The 16,508-nt window shown below is 44.4% G+C and overlaps 1 protein-coding gene across 2 annotated transcripts in view; it reads right to left on the bottom strand.

Annotated features, from left to right (window-relative positions):
- Positions 1-16,508, bottom strand: part of ZNFX1 (zinc finger NFX1-type containing 1) — a 32,639-nt gene that overhangs the window by 6,336 nt on the left and 9,795 nt on the right. For both annotated transcript variants that reach the window (XM_032143177.2, XM_032143178.2), the window contains exons 4-12: positions 14,397-14,528; positions 12,982-13,130; positions 11,385-11,534; positions 8,525-8,639; positions 5,497-5,744; positions 3,933-4,072; positions 2,598-2,752; positions 1,761-1,906; positions 526-636 (exon numbers count right to left, since the gene is read on the bottom strand). In XM_032143177.2, coding sequence (XP_031999068.1) covers positions 526-636; positions 1,761-1,906; positions 2,598-2,752; positions 3,933-4,072; positions 5,497-5,744; positions 8,525-8,639; positions 11,385-11,534; positions 12,982-13,130; positions 14,397-14,528 — 1,346 coding nt within the window. The remainder of the gene's footprint in view (positions 1-525; positions 637-1,760; positions 1,907-2,597; positions 2,753-3,932; positions 4,073-5,496; positions 5,745-8,524; positions 8,640-11,384; positions 11,535-12,981; positions 13,131-14,396; positions 14,529-16,508) is intronic.

Genomic DNA, 16,508 nt, shown 5'->3' with positions numbered 1-16,508 from the left:
TACAGTGGCATGATCTCGGCTCACTGCAACCTCTGCCTCCCAGGTTCAAGCGATTCTCCTGCCTCAGCCTCTTGAGTAGCTGGGATTACAGGCGCCCACCACCACGCCCGGCTAATTTTTGTATTTTTAGTAGAGATGGGGTTTCACCATGTTGGCCAGACTGCTCTTGAACTCCTGACCTCAGGTGATCTGCCCGCCTTGGCCTCCCAAAGTGCTGGGATTACAGCGTAAGCCACCGCACCTGGCCTCTATTTTTCTTTAAAAAAAGAAAGGAAAGAATATCTAGAGAGAGAGAGATTATCATTTGAAAAAATAATGAGAAGGCATAACATAAACAGCTCCTTTATCCACCAAAAACTCAACATGGTGATCTTGTGGTGTTTTAAAACAGAAAATGTAAGGCTGACAGAGTCATTTCAGTATTAAATTATTTTTATTTATATAAGACCTCTTTTGCTGGCAACTGGCAGCTTCCCAGGAGCTTTCTCCTGGTCATTTGGTAATAACAGAGGCCCAGCTTCTCACCTGGTAATTCAGACGGACAAAGGGAAGGTTTACTTTCACTAGCCGTTCAAAAAGGGACACCTCAAGGTTGAAGTTCTTGGCCAGATCATACACGTTGGCACTGGGGCGCAGCTGAGAAGAGAAACATGGCAGAGGATTATCTACTGATAAAGTCATTTAACCATCCATACTTCCATCCATCCAACCAACCATCAAATGTTTTTCAAGTGCTGACTATGTGCCAGGCACTATTCTACGTACAGTTTAAGGATTAATAATGACAAGGGTTAAGGATTAGTAGAACTAAAGGTGATATGACAGAGTGCCCCATGGTGGGTTTTTTCTAGCTAGGCCTCTGAACAGTGACATCTGAGTAGACACTAGCATGGCAGAGGTTGCCAGTTCTTCAGTCATTTGAAAAGCAAGATCCATAATGGGGAGCAGAAAGGACACAGTGGGACACCATGAGCCAATGGGATGAAGTCAGAGAAATAAGCTGAAACCTGATCACATAAGACTTTGTGGGCCACTTTAAGAAGCTTGATATTGGCCAGGCGCAGTGGCTCATGCTTGTAATCCCAGCACTTTGGGAGGCCAAGGCGGGCGGATCACGAGGTCAGGAGATCGAGACCACGGTGAAACCCCGTCTCTACTAAAAATACAAAAAATTAGCCAGGCGTGGTGGCGGGCGCCTGTAGTCCCAGCTACTCGGAGAGGCTGAGGCAGGAGAATGGTGTGAACCCGGGAGGCGGAGCTTGCAGTGAGCCGAGATTGCGCCACTGCACTCCAGCCTGGGCGACAGAGCGAGACTCCGTCCCCCCCCCAAAAAAAGAAGCTTGATATTTATGCAAGTGCAATGGGAAACCACTGGAGGGTTTTCAGCTGGAAAGTGACGTTATCTATCTACCTTTTTTTTTTAAATTCACTTTGGGTCCTTTATGTAGAGTGCATTAGAGGGTAGCAAAAATGGAAACAGGGAGACCGAGGAGCATGCTATTATAATACAGTCCATACAAGAGGCCACGGTGGACTAGGTAAATAGCAGAAGGAATGGATGAAATAAATGATGTTGCCACTAAAATATACCTCGAATCTAATAGCACCTGCTCTTAGGCTGAATGTGGGAGGTGAAGGCAAGAGGAATCACAAAAAGCTACTAACAAGCTTGAGGACTGTTGAAGCAGAGGCCAGGGTCTTCCTTTATGATCTCACCCCCACAGAGGGCCAGCTCATCTTCTGGGGGGCTCCTGTTTTACCTGCTGGTGGTCCCCAATCAGAATGAGGTGCTGGCAAGCTTTGCTCAATGTGGCAATGGTATGGGCCTCAAGGACTTCCGCAGCTTCTTCCACTATGACAATCCTTGGCTCCACCTTCTGTAGGATCTGGCGGTATTTGGCAGCACCTCAAGTGAGGAAAGTAAAGAAAGGCTCCTCTGAGCTGAGGCACAGGATCCACAGGGCCACTGGGCCTCTGGGAATCCACTTCTGTATCTTCCCTGAACCTGGATCAGCGACAACTAGTCGTTACAGTGTTCTGGGTGGTCTCCAGAACATTAAAGCCGTGTTGGTCACTGTTGGATTTTCAAACCCAGCAGCAGAAAGTGAGTGAATTTCTTTTCTTTCTTTCTTTCTTTTTTTTTCTTTGAGACAAAGTTTTACTCTGTCACCCAGGCTGGAGTGCAGTGGTGCGATCTCGGCTCACTGCAACCTCTGCCTCCCAGGTTCAAGTGATTCTTGTGCCCCAGCCTCCCAAGTAGCTAGGATTATAGGCGCCCACCACTACACCTGGCTAATTTTTGTATTTTTAGTACAGACGAGATTTCACCATGTTGGCCAGGCTGACTGCAAACTTATGACCTCAGGTGATCCATCTGCCTTGGCCTCCCAAAGTGCTAGGATTACAGGCGTGAGTCACTGCGCCTGGCGAAAGTGAGTGAATTTCATCAAGAGTTCTCAAAATATAGGTGCTTTCAGTAGCTTTTCATGGTATTTTCCTCTAACCTACCAAAGAAGCTCCTCTTTACCTGTCCTTAGATAATGTGGCACCAGAAGTGAACTTAGATGCAACAGGTAAATTTCTCCACAGTTTCTTACCTGTGGTTGTCATTCCTACAACCTGGGCATCTTTAAGAATGTGCAGGTCTTCCTGGAGTCTCAGCTCGGCCATTCTTTCTGCTGATGTGCGGTACTGGCGTTCATAGCTGAGGATCTTCCGGCGGGTGTCAGCCTGGTACAACTGTAGCCAGAGCCTGGAGAATGGGAAGAACCAAGGAAAGAAAGCCACATGCTCTTTGAGAAGGTGGAAGAACCCCATTCAGTGTGCCCAGTGTATGAAGTGAATCTTGGACCCCTGGAGCATAGTGATAGAAAGATACATTCGGGGACCTAAGAATCCAAAATGCCCACAAAAAGATGTGCAGAGTGGTCAGGAGCTAAGGAAAGGGGTGAGATAAAGAACAAAGGTTAACTATGGGAAGAAAATAAGAGACTTTAAAAACTTTGGGAAGAATTTCTCATAAATTCTCCCAGCTGCAGCATCCCTGCCTAATTTCCCTCCCCTCCTCTAATTCTCCATAGAGTATTTATTTTATTAGTAAAACTGATGATGTCACTAATTGCTGTAAAACTTTCCAACGGCTTTCTACTACTCTTTTTTTTTTTTTTTTTTTTAAGACGGAGTCTTGCTCTGTCACCCAGGCTGGAGTGCAGTGGCGTGATCTCGGCTCACTACAACCTCCACCTCCTGGGTTCAAGCGATTCTCCTGCCTCAGCCTCCCGAGTAGCTGGGATTATAGGTGCTGGCCACCATGCCCAGATAATTTTTTGTGTTTTTAGTAGAGACGGGGTTTCACTGTGTTAGCCAGGATGGTCTTGATCTCCTGACCTTGTGATCCACCTGTCTCGGCCTCCCAAAGTGCTGGGATTAAAGGCGTGAGCCACCGTGCCCGGCCTCTACTACTCTTTTTTTTTTTTCCTGTAGAGATGAGGTCTCACTATGTTGCCCAGGCTGGTCTTGAACCCTAGGCCTCAAGTGATCTTCTAGCCTCAGCCTCCCAAAGTGCTGGGATTACAGGTGTGAGTCATTGTGCCTGTTACCTCTCTGTTCTTTTCTTTCTGAGTTTTTATACCCACTTGTAACTTTTTATTTGTGGAACTATGTGATAAATTTGTTACCCTGGATAGACTCCATAGGCTCCATGAAGGTAATAATTAATTTGTTACCCTGGATAGACTCCATAAGCTCCATGAAAGTAGAGCAAAGTGTCTATTCTATCCCATGGCTGTATCCCTATCACTCAGCTCAGTGGTGGTGCTCAATCAATAATTAGTTAACATCACTGAAGGTCTTGGAGGTGAAGAATGTTCCAGGAACAGAAAAGGAACTCCCTGGGCAAATTACATGGGTTGGCTGGATGTGGAACACAGTACCTATAAAGCTGCCAGCGAGAACTGAGGTCCAGCTGCCAAACATCCTCGATCTCATTGGCCTCGGCTGCAGTCATGGTGTTCAGTTTGCGAAGCTCATCCTTCACTCTTTTTTTCATTTTCTTTTTCTGGTTGCGCTGGGTCTGCAGACATCAATACTAGGCAGGGTACTGTCTGAGCAGAGGCAGGCTTGGTTTTAAGCCCAAGGCAGGGGCCACAGCACGTAAGAAAAAGGGCTGGCATCCCTGATTAATGTCAAGTGTCTTACATTCTCCCAACAGCTCTTCCACTGTAGAGTGGCTAAACAAGGACTCTGGAGCCAGTTTGCCTGGCTTCAAAGCCCTACTCTACCTCTTACTGTGGGACCTAAGGTAAATGACCTAACCTCTGTGTCCCTCAGTATCACCTTCTATAAAATGGGAATAATAATGGTATCTCTTTATAGGATTGTTGGCTTGTCAGGAGTAAATACATGGAAAGCATTTATAGTAGTACTAGCACTAGTTATCATTAAACATCTTTGACCATAGCCTGTTTCTTGTTCCTAAAATGTATGCCATGAAAGTCATGGGGGTGGTACTTTCTTGTTGAATGCTGTACAACCAGTGCCTAGCAACTGGTGCTTCACACAGGAGTTGGCACAGTGCCTGCTAAAACGGTCCTACTGCCATCGTATTAACACAGTACCTTTAACAAGTGGTGGAAAGCACTGTTTATGAGAAAGTGCTCTCTTCTCTCGCAAGTCAGACAGATGTCACTAAATAAACATCTTCCCGCTGCTTCAAAACGAAACAAATCAACCTTTCCTGATGCCTCCTGTGAGAGATGCTGATTCCATGCTTCTAAGAATTGAGATCATGACTCTGCTCACCACATATAGTGATACTGAACTGAACTAGGAGATCAGGTGCAAAGCCAGCACTCAGGTGAAAACTGCATCCAAAGTTGCCCTTGAAAGTTCTCAAATCATTGGTAAGGTTTACAAATTCTATTTTGAGTATCTAATCCTTGATCATCATAGTTATGCATGGTAAACAGTGAGGATTACTAGGCTCCACCAAAAGGAGCAGAGGGAAGGCTACATGAAGACACCTGGGCATTCATACAATTCTAGCTTTAAGAGAAGTGTCAAATTCCAGGGTGAATGAAGGAGGAATATTCCATCCAGCCTGGAATTCTCACTTCATTGCTTACTTTAATCCTCTAAAATCTTAGTACATGTTCACAAACTCATTTGAAGTAGAGAAGACAACACTCCTGAAGGCATTAAGTACTGAGACCGTGTTTGACCTGACTCATATGTGCTACATTCTTCCACAAGTTCTACAGAAGCACTTGGCTACCTGCTTCCTGTCAGATAAGTTGGCATTTCTTGCCAGAGGCCCTCTGAAGAACTGTCGTATTTATATCCTTGGGAATTACTACACCCATCTCATACCAGGGGTAGGCTGTAATACGGGTACTTAGCTAATTGTAATGGTGAAGTGAATATACTGTATCAGAAGTGGGGGAAAACAAGTGGTCAGAACACTCTCAGGCCTGTTTCAACCCAAGGAAGTGAGTTTACCTGCCACTCTCCTGTGGCTTGCTCCTGTCCAGCTGCTGTCCCAGGGCCACAATGGTCTAGCCTCATGGCCAGAAGCATTTTAGCCAACTCCTGGTCTGCCCCACTCTCTTCCTTCTTCCGCCGCTGGGGCCTCACCACCTCTTCTTCCTCAATTACCCGGTCTGCTTGAATCAGGTCAGCTTCCTCTGCGATCTCTATCAGCGAACTCTCCTCCTCCCCTTCTTCCTCCTCATTCCCTTCTGCCTGGGCTAAGAGAGAGAAACAGGCAGGACAGAGATGAAAACTCTTTTTTTTTTTTTTTTTTGAGACGGAGTCTCGCTCTGTTGCCCAGGGTGGAGTGCGGTGGTGCGATCTTGGCTCACTGCAACCTCTGCCTCCTGGGTTCAAGTGATTCTCCAGCCTCAGCCTCCTGAGTAGCTGGGATTACAGGCACCCCCCACCACGCCTGGCTAATTTTGTATTTTTAGTAGAGATGGGGTTTCACCATGTTGGTCAGGCTGGTCTCGAACTCCTAACCTTGTGATCTGCCCGCCTCAGCTTCCCAAAGTGCTGGGATTACAGGCATGAGCCACCGTGCCTGGCCAGAGATGGAAACTCTTGAAGCTAAGGGACAGAAGACGGCACCTACAAGAGCTCAGATGCATGAAGACATTATCAAGGGTTTATGTGATTTTTTTTTGAGACGGAGTTTTGTTCTTGTTGCCCAGGCTGGAGTGCAATGGCGCAATCTCGTCTCACCACAACCTCCACCTCCCGGGTTCAAGCGATTCTCCTGCCTCAGCCTCCCAAGTAGTTGGGATTACAGGCATGCACCACCATGCCCAACTAATTTTTATTTTTAGTACAGACAGGGTTTCTCCATGTTGGTCAGGCTGGTCTCGAACTCCCGACCTCAGGTGATCTGCCCGCCTCAGCCTCCCAAAGTGCTGGGATTACAGGCGTGAGCCACCGCACCCGGCCCTATGTGATTATTTTTGAGAAGAGAAACTAGAAGGAATGAGAGGAGAGTTAAGAAAGGCTTAGGTCTCCTTATATACTTTTTGTTACACGTTTTACATTTTAAAAAATCATATGAAGGTATGCCTTTTAAAGAACGGTTTTGGCTGTGCGTGGGGCTTATGCCTGTATCCCAGCACTCTTGGAGACGTCAGGTGGGTGGATCACTTGACGTCAGGAGTTCGAGACCAGCCTGGCCAACACGGTGAAACCCTGTCTTTACTAAAAATACAAAAATTAGCCAAGTGTGGTGGCACATGCCTGTATTTCTAGCTACTTGGGAGGCTGAGGCAGGAGAATCGCTTGGACCCAGGAGGTGGAAGTTGCAGTGAGCTGAGATTGTGCCATTGTGCTCCAGCCTGGGCAACAGAGCGAGACTCCATCTCAAAAATAAATAAATAAGGCTGGGCGTGGTAGCTCATGCCTGTAATCCCAGCACTCTGGGAGGCTGAGGCGGGCAGATCACCTGAGGTCAGGAGCTCGAGACCAGCCTGGCCAACATGGGGAAACCCCATCTTTACTAAAAATACAAAATATGCTGGGTGTGGTGAGTGTGCCTGTAATCCCAACTACTTGGGAGGCTGAGGCAGGAGAATTGCTCAAACCTAGGGGGCCGAGGTTGCGGTGAGCCGAAATCACGCCATTGCACTGCGGCCTGGGGGACAGAGTGAGACTGCGAGACTTGGTCTCAAAAAAAAAAAAATAAAAAAATAAAAAAATAAAAAAATAAATAAATAAATACAAAATAAATAAATAAAGGTTTTACTTATACCAAATACATATACAATGGAGGGCATATAATATAAATATGTAATATAAAGGATAATAAAATATATAAAATGAATACCCAGTACCTTCCACCCAATTTAAGTAGAAAACTGCCAAATTTTTTGAAGACCTTTGTTAGCCTTCCTAACCTGAATTTTACTCATTTCCTTTTTAAAAGATAATAATGTTACCACATTTATACTGTATCCAAGTAACACATTGTCTAGTATATGTTTCCATAACTTGCCTTTTTTTTTTTTTTTTTTTAGACCATGTCTGTCACTCAGGCTGTAGTGCAGCATTGTAGTCATGGCTCACTGCAGCCTCAACCTCCTGAGCTCAAGCCATCCTCTTGCCTCAGCCACCTAAGTAGCTGGGACTACAGGCACGCACCACCACACCCAGCTAATTTTTTTTTTTTGGTAAAGACAGGGTCTCATTATGTTGCCCAGGCTGGTCTCCAACTTCTGGGCTCAAACGATCCTCCTGCCTTACACTCGCAAAGTGCTGGGATTACAGGCATGGGCCACCATGCCCGGCTAACTTGCCTTTTTCATTCAGCATGTTTTTGAGATTCGTGTGTGTTACTGTATATGCTGTGATTCATTCCTTTTCACTGTTGTACAGTATTTCATTATCTGAGTTGACTTAATTGATCCATCCATTGAAGAAATGCTGATGAACATTTGAGTTTTCTGATTTTCTGCTATGATAAAGTGGTTACGTAAATTTAAATATCCCCAGCAGCAGTGCATCAGAGTTTCCATTGCTTCAAATTCTCACCAACATGGGGTTATATCAAACTTTAATTGTTGCCAAACTGGTGCGTAAGTAATAGTTATCTCATTGTGGTTTTAATTCCTCTAGTTTTTAATGAGCACTTTTCATATATCTATTGAACGATAAGATTTCCTATTTTGTGATGTGCCTGTTAAAAGTCTTTTATCTCATTAGCCGGGCGTGGTGGCACATGCCTGTAATCCCAGCTACTTGGGAGGCTAAGGCAGGAGAGGAGAATCGCTTGAACCTGGGAGGTGGAGGTTGCAGTGAGCCACTGCACTCCAGCCTGGGCAACAAGAGTGAAACTCCATCTCAAAAAAAAAAAAAAGTATTTTATCTCTTTTCCTTATATTAAGCTATTTGTCTTTCTCTGATTGACTCATACCTCTTTATTTATTCTGGGAATTATTTTTAAGTCTCACTGTTCTGGTATTTACTATATTCTACCTTAAGATTTGATTCTAGGAAGACATGCACTTCTTACCTGTATTCTCAGGTCCTGCTGGAGAAACACTTCGGGTGAAAGAACCGACACCAAGACCTAGCCACTCCAGCATCATGGAATGCTTCCAGTGCTGGAAGCAAATCCATTCACTATCCTAAGGAAGGAAGAATGGTCATTTGTGAGGATTCTATGACAACCAATGTGAAGGCAGGGTCTCCTCAAAGAATCAAAAGCAGATGGGGGCATGGTAGCTCATGCCTGTAATCCCAGCAATTTGGAAGGCCAAGGCAGGAAGAATGCCTGAGCCCAGAAATTCAAGACCAGCCTGGGCAATACGGTGAGACCCCATGTCTTTACCAAAAAAAAAAAAAAAAAAAAAAAAAGACTGGGAGTGGTGGCTTGCACCTGTAATCCCAACACTTTGGGAGGCTGAGGCAGGCGGATCACCTGAGGTCACGAGTTCGAGACCAGCCTGGCCAATATGGTGAAACCCTGTCTCTATTAAAAATACAAAAATTAGCCAGGTATAGTGGTGCATGCCTGTAGTCCCAGCTACTCAGGAGGTTGAGGCAGGAGAACTGCTTGAACCCGGGAGGCAGAGGTTGCAGTGAGTGGAGATTGTGCCACTACACTGCGGCCTGGATGACAAAGCAAGACTCTGTCTCAAAAAAGCTGGGTGTGATGGCACGCGTATATAATCCCAGTTACTCAGGAGGCTGAGGTGGGAAGACTGCTTGAGCCCAGGAGGCCGAGGCTTCAGTGAGCTATGATTATGCCACTGCCCTCCAGCCTGGGCCCAAGACCCTATCTCAAAAGAAAAAAGAATCAAAAGTAATTCCCTTAAAGTTTATAGGCTGTACTATTCACAACAGCAAAGACATCTAATCAACCTAAATGCACATCAATGAAGGACTGGATAAAGAAAACGTGGTACATATACACCATAGAATACTATGCAGCCATAAAAAAGAATGAGATCACGTCCTTTGCGAGGACATGAATGGAGTTTGAGGGCATTATCTTTAGCAAACTAACACAAGAACAGAAAACCAAATACTGCATGTTCTCACTTATAAGTTAAATGATGAGAATACATGGTCACACAGAGGGGATCAACACACTGGGGCCTATCGAAGGGTGGACGGTAGGAGGAGGGAGAGGAGCAGGAAAAATAACTGATGAGTACTAGGCTTAATATCTAGGTGATGTACAGCAAACCGCCATGACACAAGTTTACCTACGTAACAAACCTGCACATGTACCCCTGAACTTAAAATAAAAGTTAAAAAAAAATTTAAAAAGAAACATTATATTGTCAAAAAAAAAAGTTCAGAAGCTGCAAACTGGCATCTCCTTGGGCAACTGGAACATTTAACATGACTTGTACAGAATTTTAAAAATCAAAGGGCTGGGCATGGTGGCTCATGCCTATAATCCCAGCACTTTGGAAGGCCGAGGTGGGAGGGTCACCTGAGGTCAGGAGTTCAAGACCAGCCTGGCCAACGTGGTGAAGCCCTGTCTCTACAAAAATTAGCCAGGCACGGCCGGGCGCGGTGGCTCAAACCTGTAATCCCAGCACTTTGGGAGGCCGAGGTGGGCAGATCACGAGGTCAGGAGATCAAGACCATCCTGGCTAACAGTGAAACCCCGTCTCTACTGAAAATACAAAAAATTAGCCGGGTGTGTTGGCGGGTGCCTGTAGTCCCAGCTACTTGGGAGGCTGAGGCAGGAGAATGGCGTGAACCCGGGAGGCGGAGCTTGCAGAGCCGAGATCGCGCCACTGCACTCCAGCCTGGGGGACAGAGCAGGACTCCGTCTCAAAAAAAAAAAAAAAAATTAGCCAGGCATGATGGCAGGCGCCTGTAATCCTAGCTATTCAAGAGGCCAAGGCAGGAGAATCACTTGAACCTGGAAGGCGGAGGTTGTAGTGAGCCAAGATCGTGCCATTGCACTCCAGCCTGGGATGAGAGAGTGAGAACTCTGTCTCAAAAAAAAGAAAAAAAAAAGGAATTTAAAAAATTTTCCAGCCTATTTTGACAAAATCAGGAGCTATGGCAGCAATGACTCTTTATTACTGAATGGCAACAAATGGCTGGAGCTGGGTTGCTACCACATCTGTTCCAGTTTGCCACAGTCCTCTCCGCTTCTTAATATTTCAAATCTAGATTGCTTCACTTATTTGTAAGACCTGAATGACCTCTGTAAGCTTTTGGTTTGTAATCCTGTAAATCAGCAATCTAATGATAATAAAGCCACCATTTCACTGGGTTCCTAGCCCGCCACTTTACAGAGACTGTCTCAGTTATTTCTTACAGTATCTTTTGAAGGCAGGCATTATTATTATCCATGTTTGATCACTGAGGATCACATGAACCCAAGTCACATAGTCAATCTGCATGACTACATCTATCAACTCCTAAGTTCTCTGTGCTAGTTTGCCTCTGGTTATGATTTTGTTCATTTCATTTAACAAACACTTATAGTAGTTACTAAATTAATAAGTTTATAACTACTACCTTGCTCATCTAAATAACAATCCTGTAAGAACACAGATCTGTAAGAAATTGCCTTTTTTGCAAATCAATATTATAGATATTGGCAATTTCATATGGTTCAACTTAATGCTTATTATTATCCCCATTTTATAAAAGAGGAAACAGCCACAGAAAATTAAGTAACTTGTCCAGAGCCAAGCCCAGACTAAAACCCAGCAGGCTGGTTCCAGAGTTTTGTTCCTGACCAGCATATTCAGCTGCCTCTCATCACAAAAGGGAACTCTGCACATTGTGGCAGCATCAGATTATCAAACAGCTGAAGTTTTGGACTGATGCTTCTCCTGGAGGCTACCTCAAAGTACTGAGGCCAGAGACATATTTGTGTCCCCCAGGATAACCCCTACCTGCACTGGTCCATTCATCAGACTTTCCCAGTGCTGGGGTGAGATGTACTTCTGCAGGTACTGTTCCCGTAGGACACCACGCATGGTGCACTCCAGGGTCTTGGCTCCTTCATGAAGCTCTTGCTCTGAGTCCTTCATCTGTGTCATGATCTGCCAACAACAGAGGGACAGAAATGATGAGGAAATATCATCATTCCCCAAACTCAGTCCTCACCTTGAGGGAAAACAAAGCTAAGACTGGAACAGTAAGGAGGGAGAATAAATAAATAGACTAGTCAACAAACCAATTTCCCAAGGCACATTATTGTGGTTTTGAAACCAAAGAACTAGTATCAGCTGGGTGTGGTGGCTCATGCCTGTAATACCAGCACTTTGGGAGGCCAAGGCAGGTAGATCATTTGAGGTCTGGAGTTCAAGACCAGCCTGGCCAACATGGCGAAACACTGTCTCTACTAAAAATGCAAAAATTAGCCAGGCATGGTGGTGAGCACCTGTAATCCCAGTTACTTGGGAGGCTGAGGCACAAGAATTGCTTGAACCTGGGAGGCAGAGGTTGCAGTGAGCCGAGATGGTGCCACTGCACTCCAGCCTAGGTGACAGAGTGAGACTCTGTCTCTTAAAAAAAAAAAAAAAAATTCAAAATGTCGAAAAGACTCCTACCAATCAGTAAGAAAAGAAAACAAGTAATGCAGGTTGAATATCCCTTATCCAAAATGCTTGGGACTAGAAGTGTTTCAGATTTTGGAATATTTGCGTTTATACTTACTGGCTGACCATCCCAAATCTGGAAATCCAAAATGTGAAATAATGTTGGGCAGGGCGCGGTGGCTCACACCTGTAATCCCAGTACTTTGGGAGGCCGAGGCGGGTGGACCATGAGGTCAAGAGATCGAGACCAGCCTGGCCAACATGGTGAAATCTTGTCTCTACTAAAAATACAAAAATTAGCCAGGTGTGATGGCAGGCACCTGTAATCCCAGCTACTCAGGAGGCTGAGGCAAGAGAATCACTTGAACCCAGGAGGTGGAGGTTGCAGTGAGCCGAGACTGTGCCACTGCACTCCAGCCTGGGCGACTGAGCGAGACCCTGTCTCAAAAAAAAAAAAAAAAGAAATAAGGTTGGCACTCAGAAAGTTTTGGATTTTGGATTTTCTGATTTGAGATGCTTAACCTACGCAAGAGAAAAACAAACAGGCCAAGAATACTGTGGCAGAGACTTCAAGCCTCACAATATCTGTTCTCTCTCTTTTCCTTAGTAATAAGAACTCAGATTTTGGATTGGGCACATTGCTGCCCAGCTAAAAGATGACATTTCCCTGGTCAGTTGGCTCTACATAGAGGTGCTGTGGGTGGTATGGGGGAAGGAGCCTTAAGGTAGGGTGGGGATGGGCAGTGTTTCCTTGTCTTTTCTCCATCTTGAACTGTGAAGGCAAAGGTCATACCAAGGGATTAGCAGAATAGAATGCTGAAAGGAACCTGGGTCCTCCAGAGCTTTGAGGAGCCTCCACATCTACCCCGGGCTGCCTACCCAGAAAGCCACTGCTATCTTGTTTAGGTCCCTCTTGAACTACCTCCAATATTTCAGAGCTGGGACTTACACTCATGTAGGCCCTTCGGAGGTGCATGGGGAGGTTGCGGCGGAATTCCCGCTTGTTCCTCAGCTCCCTTAGGGTGAACTGCTTCAGGATTTCACTGTTGCTCCTTCCACCCACCCGCACAATGCTGGTCTTCTGACAATTGTAGATGCCTGTGGAGCAAAGTGGAGCACGGTAGGATTGAGAGGAGCTTATGCTAGGTTCTCTCAGGTGAGAGCTGTGTGTATTTGGGATAGTCTGGTCCCTCAAGAGAATAAACTTGTGCTTAAAGGAAATTTACCCCATTAATGAGTGAGAAGGTCCCCGAGAAGATGTGACCTGCAGAGCAGTAAAGTGTAGCATTTAAAGAGTACAGGTTCTGGAATCAGACAACTAGGGATCCCACTCTTAGCTCTACCACTTATTGCTGTGTAACCTGGGGCAAGTGACTTGAGTCTCAGTTTCTCTGTCTGTGATTTAGAGATGGCAATATCTCCCATATAGGGCTACAGTCTGGATAAATGAAAGAAAATCTTTAAAGCCCCTAGCTAGGGCCCAGCACAAAGCAAGCACCTAGGAGATGTTACATATTTTTCACTCTGCAGATTTACTGATTGCTCATATGTTTTAGGCATGTGCCAAGTTCTGAAGATATAGCAGTAGAAACATAGGCCCAGTTTCTGATTTGTTATCATTTCTTTGTCTCTGGTAGGAGGTTACTCATTAAATAATAAGACAGCAATAAATGTAGTGAGTACTGGTAGCAGGGGACATTACCTAGTCTGGGTGGGGTAGGGATCTATTATTAAGAATCTAATATTTAAACTCAGACTCTTTATATCCGAGAATAAAGATTTATCTAGGTGAAAGGGAGGTATAGAAGAATGAAAAATAAAGGAAAAGCATATATTTATTCATCCATAATGTTATTTAGTATTTTTTGAGTGCCTAATATGTGCCAGGATATGTGAATACAGCAAGAAAAGGACCAATCCTCATCTAGGGTAGAGATACATAAAATAGATTATAAAAAAATAAAAAATGCCAAAGAGACTTCACTTTGTTTGGGGCTATAGAAAATGTCCACCTGAGAAGAGAGATTTAAAGTGGGACTAGAAGAATGAGTAGGGCCAGCCAGGTTGAATAAGCTCAAGATGGAGAGGGAAAAAACTATTCCAGGCCGGAGGATGGCATGGGCCAATGGAGGACGTAGAGGCTTTCAAGGAACTGAAGATAACCAGTGTTGCTGGAGTTAGGGAGAACAAGGTTAAGAAGTAGGAGCTGTGGTTCACAGTCCAGCTGGGACAGATCACAAACGGCCATGTAAGTAATGACAAGGACTGTCGACTTTGTTAGAAGAGCAATAGAAAGCTACTGAAGTTGCTGATGGTTCAATCATCAACGTCTTGATAGAGAACAAATTTGCCTATAAATATTACCTTCCAGAAACTGGTCCAAAGCATGATTAGTATAACACACAACCAAGATGGGGAACTTCTGGAGGCTAATTTGCCAAACAGACTCGTTGGTTAGGAGGGCCTGAACAATTTTTAGACCCACATAGGTTTTGCCTAGAAAATAAGGAAAAAGGAATTTAACAATTTAGACATTTCTAAATAAAGTAATACTTACAGCAAAATCTTTTTTAAATTTAATATAATACATTAAGATAGTTTAAAATCTAAGAAGCATACATGGTATATTGTGAAAAGTCCCTCTTACACTCTGTCACCCAGTTCTCTGGGTGGAAGCAATCAATGTTACCAGTTTCTTTTGTAACTTTACAGAGATAGTATATCCATGCATATACAAACAAATACTAATGTATATTCTTTTTCTAGACTTCCCCTTTTCTCCTTAAAATATGAATAGTAACAGACTATTTTCACCATTCTACATCTTGGTTTTTTTTCACTTAATGTATCTTGAAGGTTGTTCTCTATCAATACATAGGAGAATCCCGTCCCTCCCACCCCCCGTTTTCTTTTTACAGCTATAAGGCATTTTTTAGCCAGTTTTCTATGGATGACATATGTATTGTTTCCAATCTTGTGGCAAATTAGAAATACTTTTTATATACATGGTAGATTTGCTTTTGTGATGGGAAGCGAAAACTTGTAGAAATCAACATTGGAATAAGAGTTATAGGCTCATTAGTAAATGGCCATTCATTAATTAATTAGGCTAAAAACTGCTAAATTCTTTTTTTTCTTTTTTTTTTTTTTGAGATGGAGTTTCGCTCGTTGCCCAGGCTGGAGTGCAATGGTGTGATCTTGGCTCACCACAACCTCTGCCTCCTGGGTTTGAGCGATTCTCCTGCCTCAGCCTCCCAAGTAGCTGGGACTACAGGCGCACACCACCATGCCCAGCTAATTTTTGTATTTTTAGTAGAGATGGGGTTTCACCATGTTGGGCAGGATGGTCTTGATTTCTTGACCCTTGTGATCTGCTCACCTTGGCCTCCCAAAGTGCTGGGATTACAGGCGTGAGCCACCATACCTGGCCTGCTAAATTCTTACATTGTGTCAGGCTGGTAAGGTAGACACTGTCCTCAAAAATCTCAAAGTTGAGGGAGGGAGTGATATAAGATAATCAAAGATTTCACTATAGCAGGATAAGTAACAATTTCTTCCTTCTTTTTTAAGGCCCTATGTTGCCCAGACTGGAGTGCAGGGGCTATGTGTACTGCAGCCTGAACACCTGTCTTCAAGGGATCCTCCCATCCCAGCCTCTCAAGTACTTGGTACTACAGGTACTCGTCAAGACGCCCAGCTCTGTTACATAAAGTTTTTTTTTTTTTTTTTTTTAATCATGAGTTACCATTACTTTATTAGTGTTTTTTAAAGATTTCTTCCTGTTTGGGGTTTTGTTTTTTTTTGGTACTTCCTTTCGGAGAGTAATTTAGCAGTAGCTATTTTAACTGTTAATGTAAATTCCCACTTCTAATAATAGTTATGACCCCAGAGTAGAATTAGAGAGTGGCACATGGGGAGAAGGGTATAGGAAGGTATAGTTCCACGAGAAGTACAATGTGGCAGATAGGAGCCAGGATTCTACAGCTAGACTGCCTGAATTCAATTCCTAAACTTGTCACTTAACATCTGTGTGAACTTCAGTACATACTTCCCACCTCTTAAGAGGTTATTTAACCCTTCTTTGCCTTAGCTTTTCATCTGTATAGTGGTTTTTTTTTTTTTTTTGAGATGGAGTCTTGCTCTGTTGCCCAGGCTGGAGTGCAGTGGCGCAATCTCGGCTCACTGCAAGCTCCGCCTCCTGGGTTCACACCATTCTCCTGCCTCAGCCTCCCGAGTAGCTGGGACTACAGGCGCCTGCCACCACACTCGGCTAATTTTTTATATATTTTTTAGCAGAGACAGGGTTTCATCGTGTTAGCCAGGATGGTCTCGATCTCCTGACCTTGTGATCCACCCGCCTCAGCCTCCCCAAGTGCTGGGATTACAGGCGTGAGCCACCATGTCCGGCCAACTGCATAATGGTTTTAGTAATGGTTTCTATTTCACAAGGTTGTGAGGATGCAATTAGTTAACATA

The sequence above is a fragment of the Hylobates moloch genome, unplaced genomic scaffold (assembly GCF_009828535.3).
Source record: "Hylobates moloch isolate HMO894 unplaced genomic scaffold, HMol_V3 SCAFFOLD_21, whole genome shotgun sequence".
Classification (NCBI taxonomy): Eukaryota; Metazoa; Chordata; class Mammalia; order Primates; family Hylobatidae; genus Hylobates; species Hylobates moloch.
The sequence above is the reverse complement of the archived record's forward strand: the minus strand, read 5'-3'. Positions and strand labels throughout refer to the sequence as shown.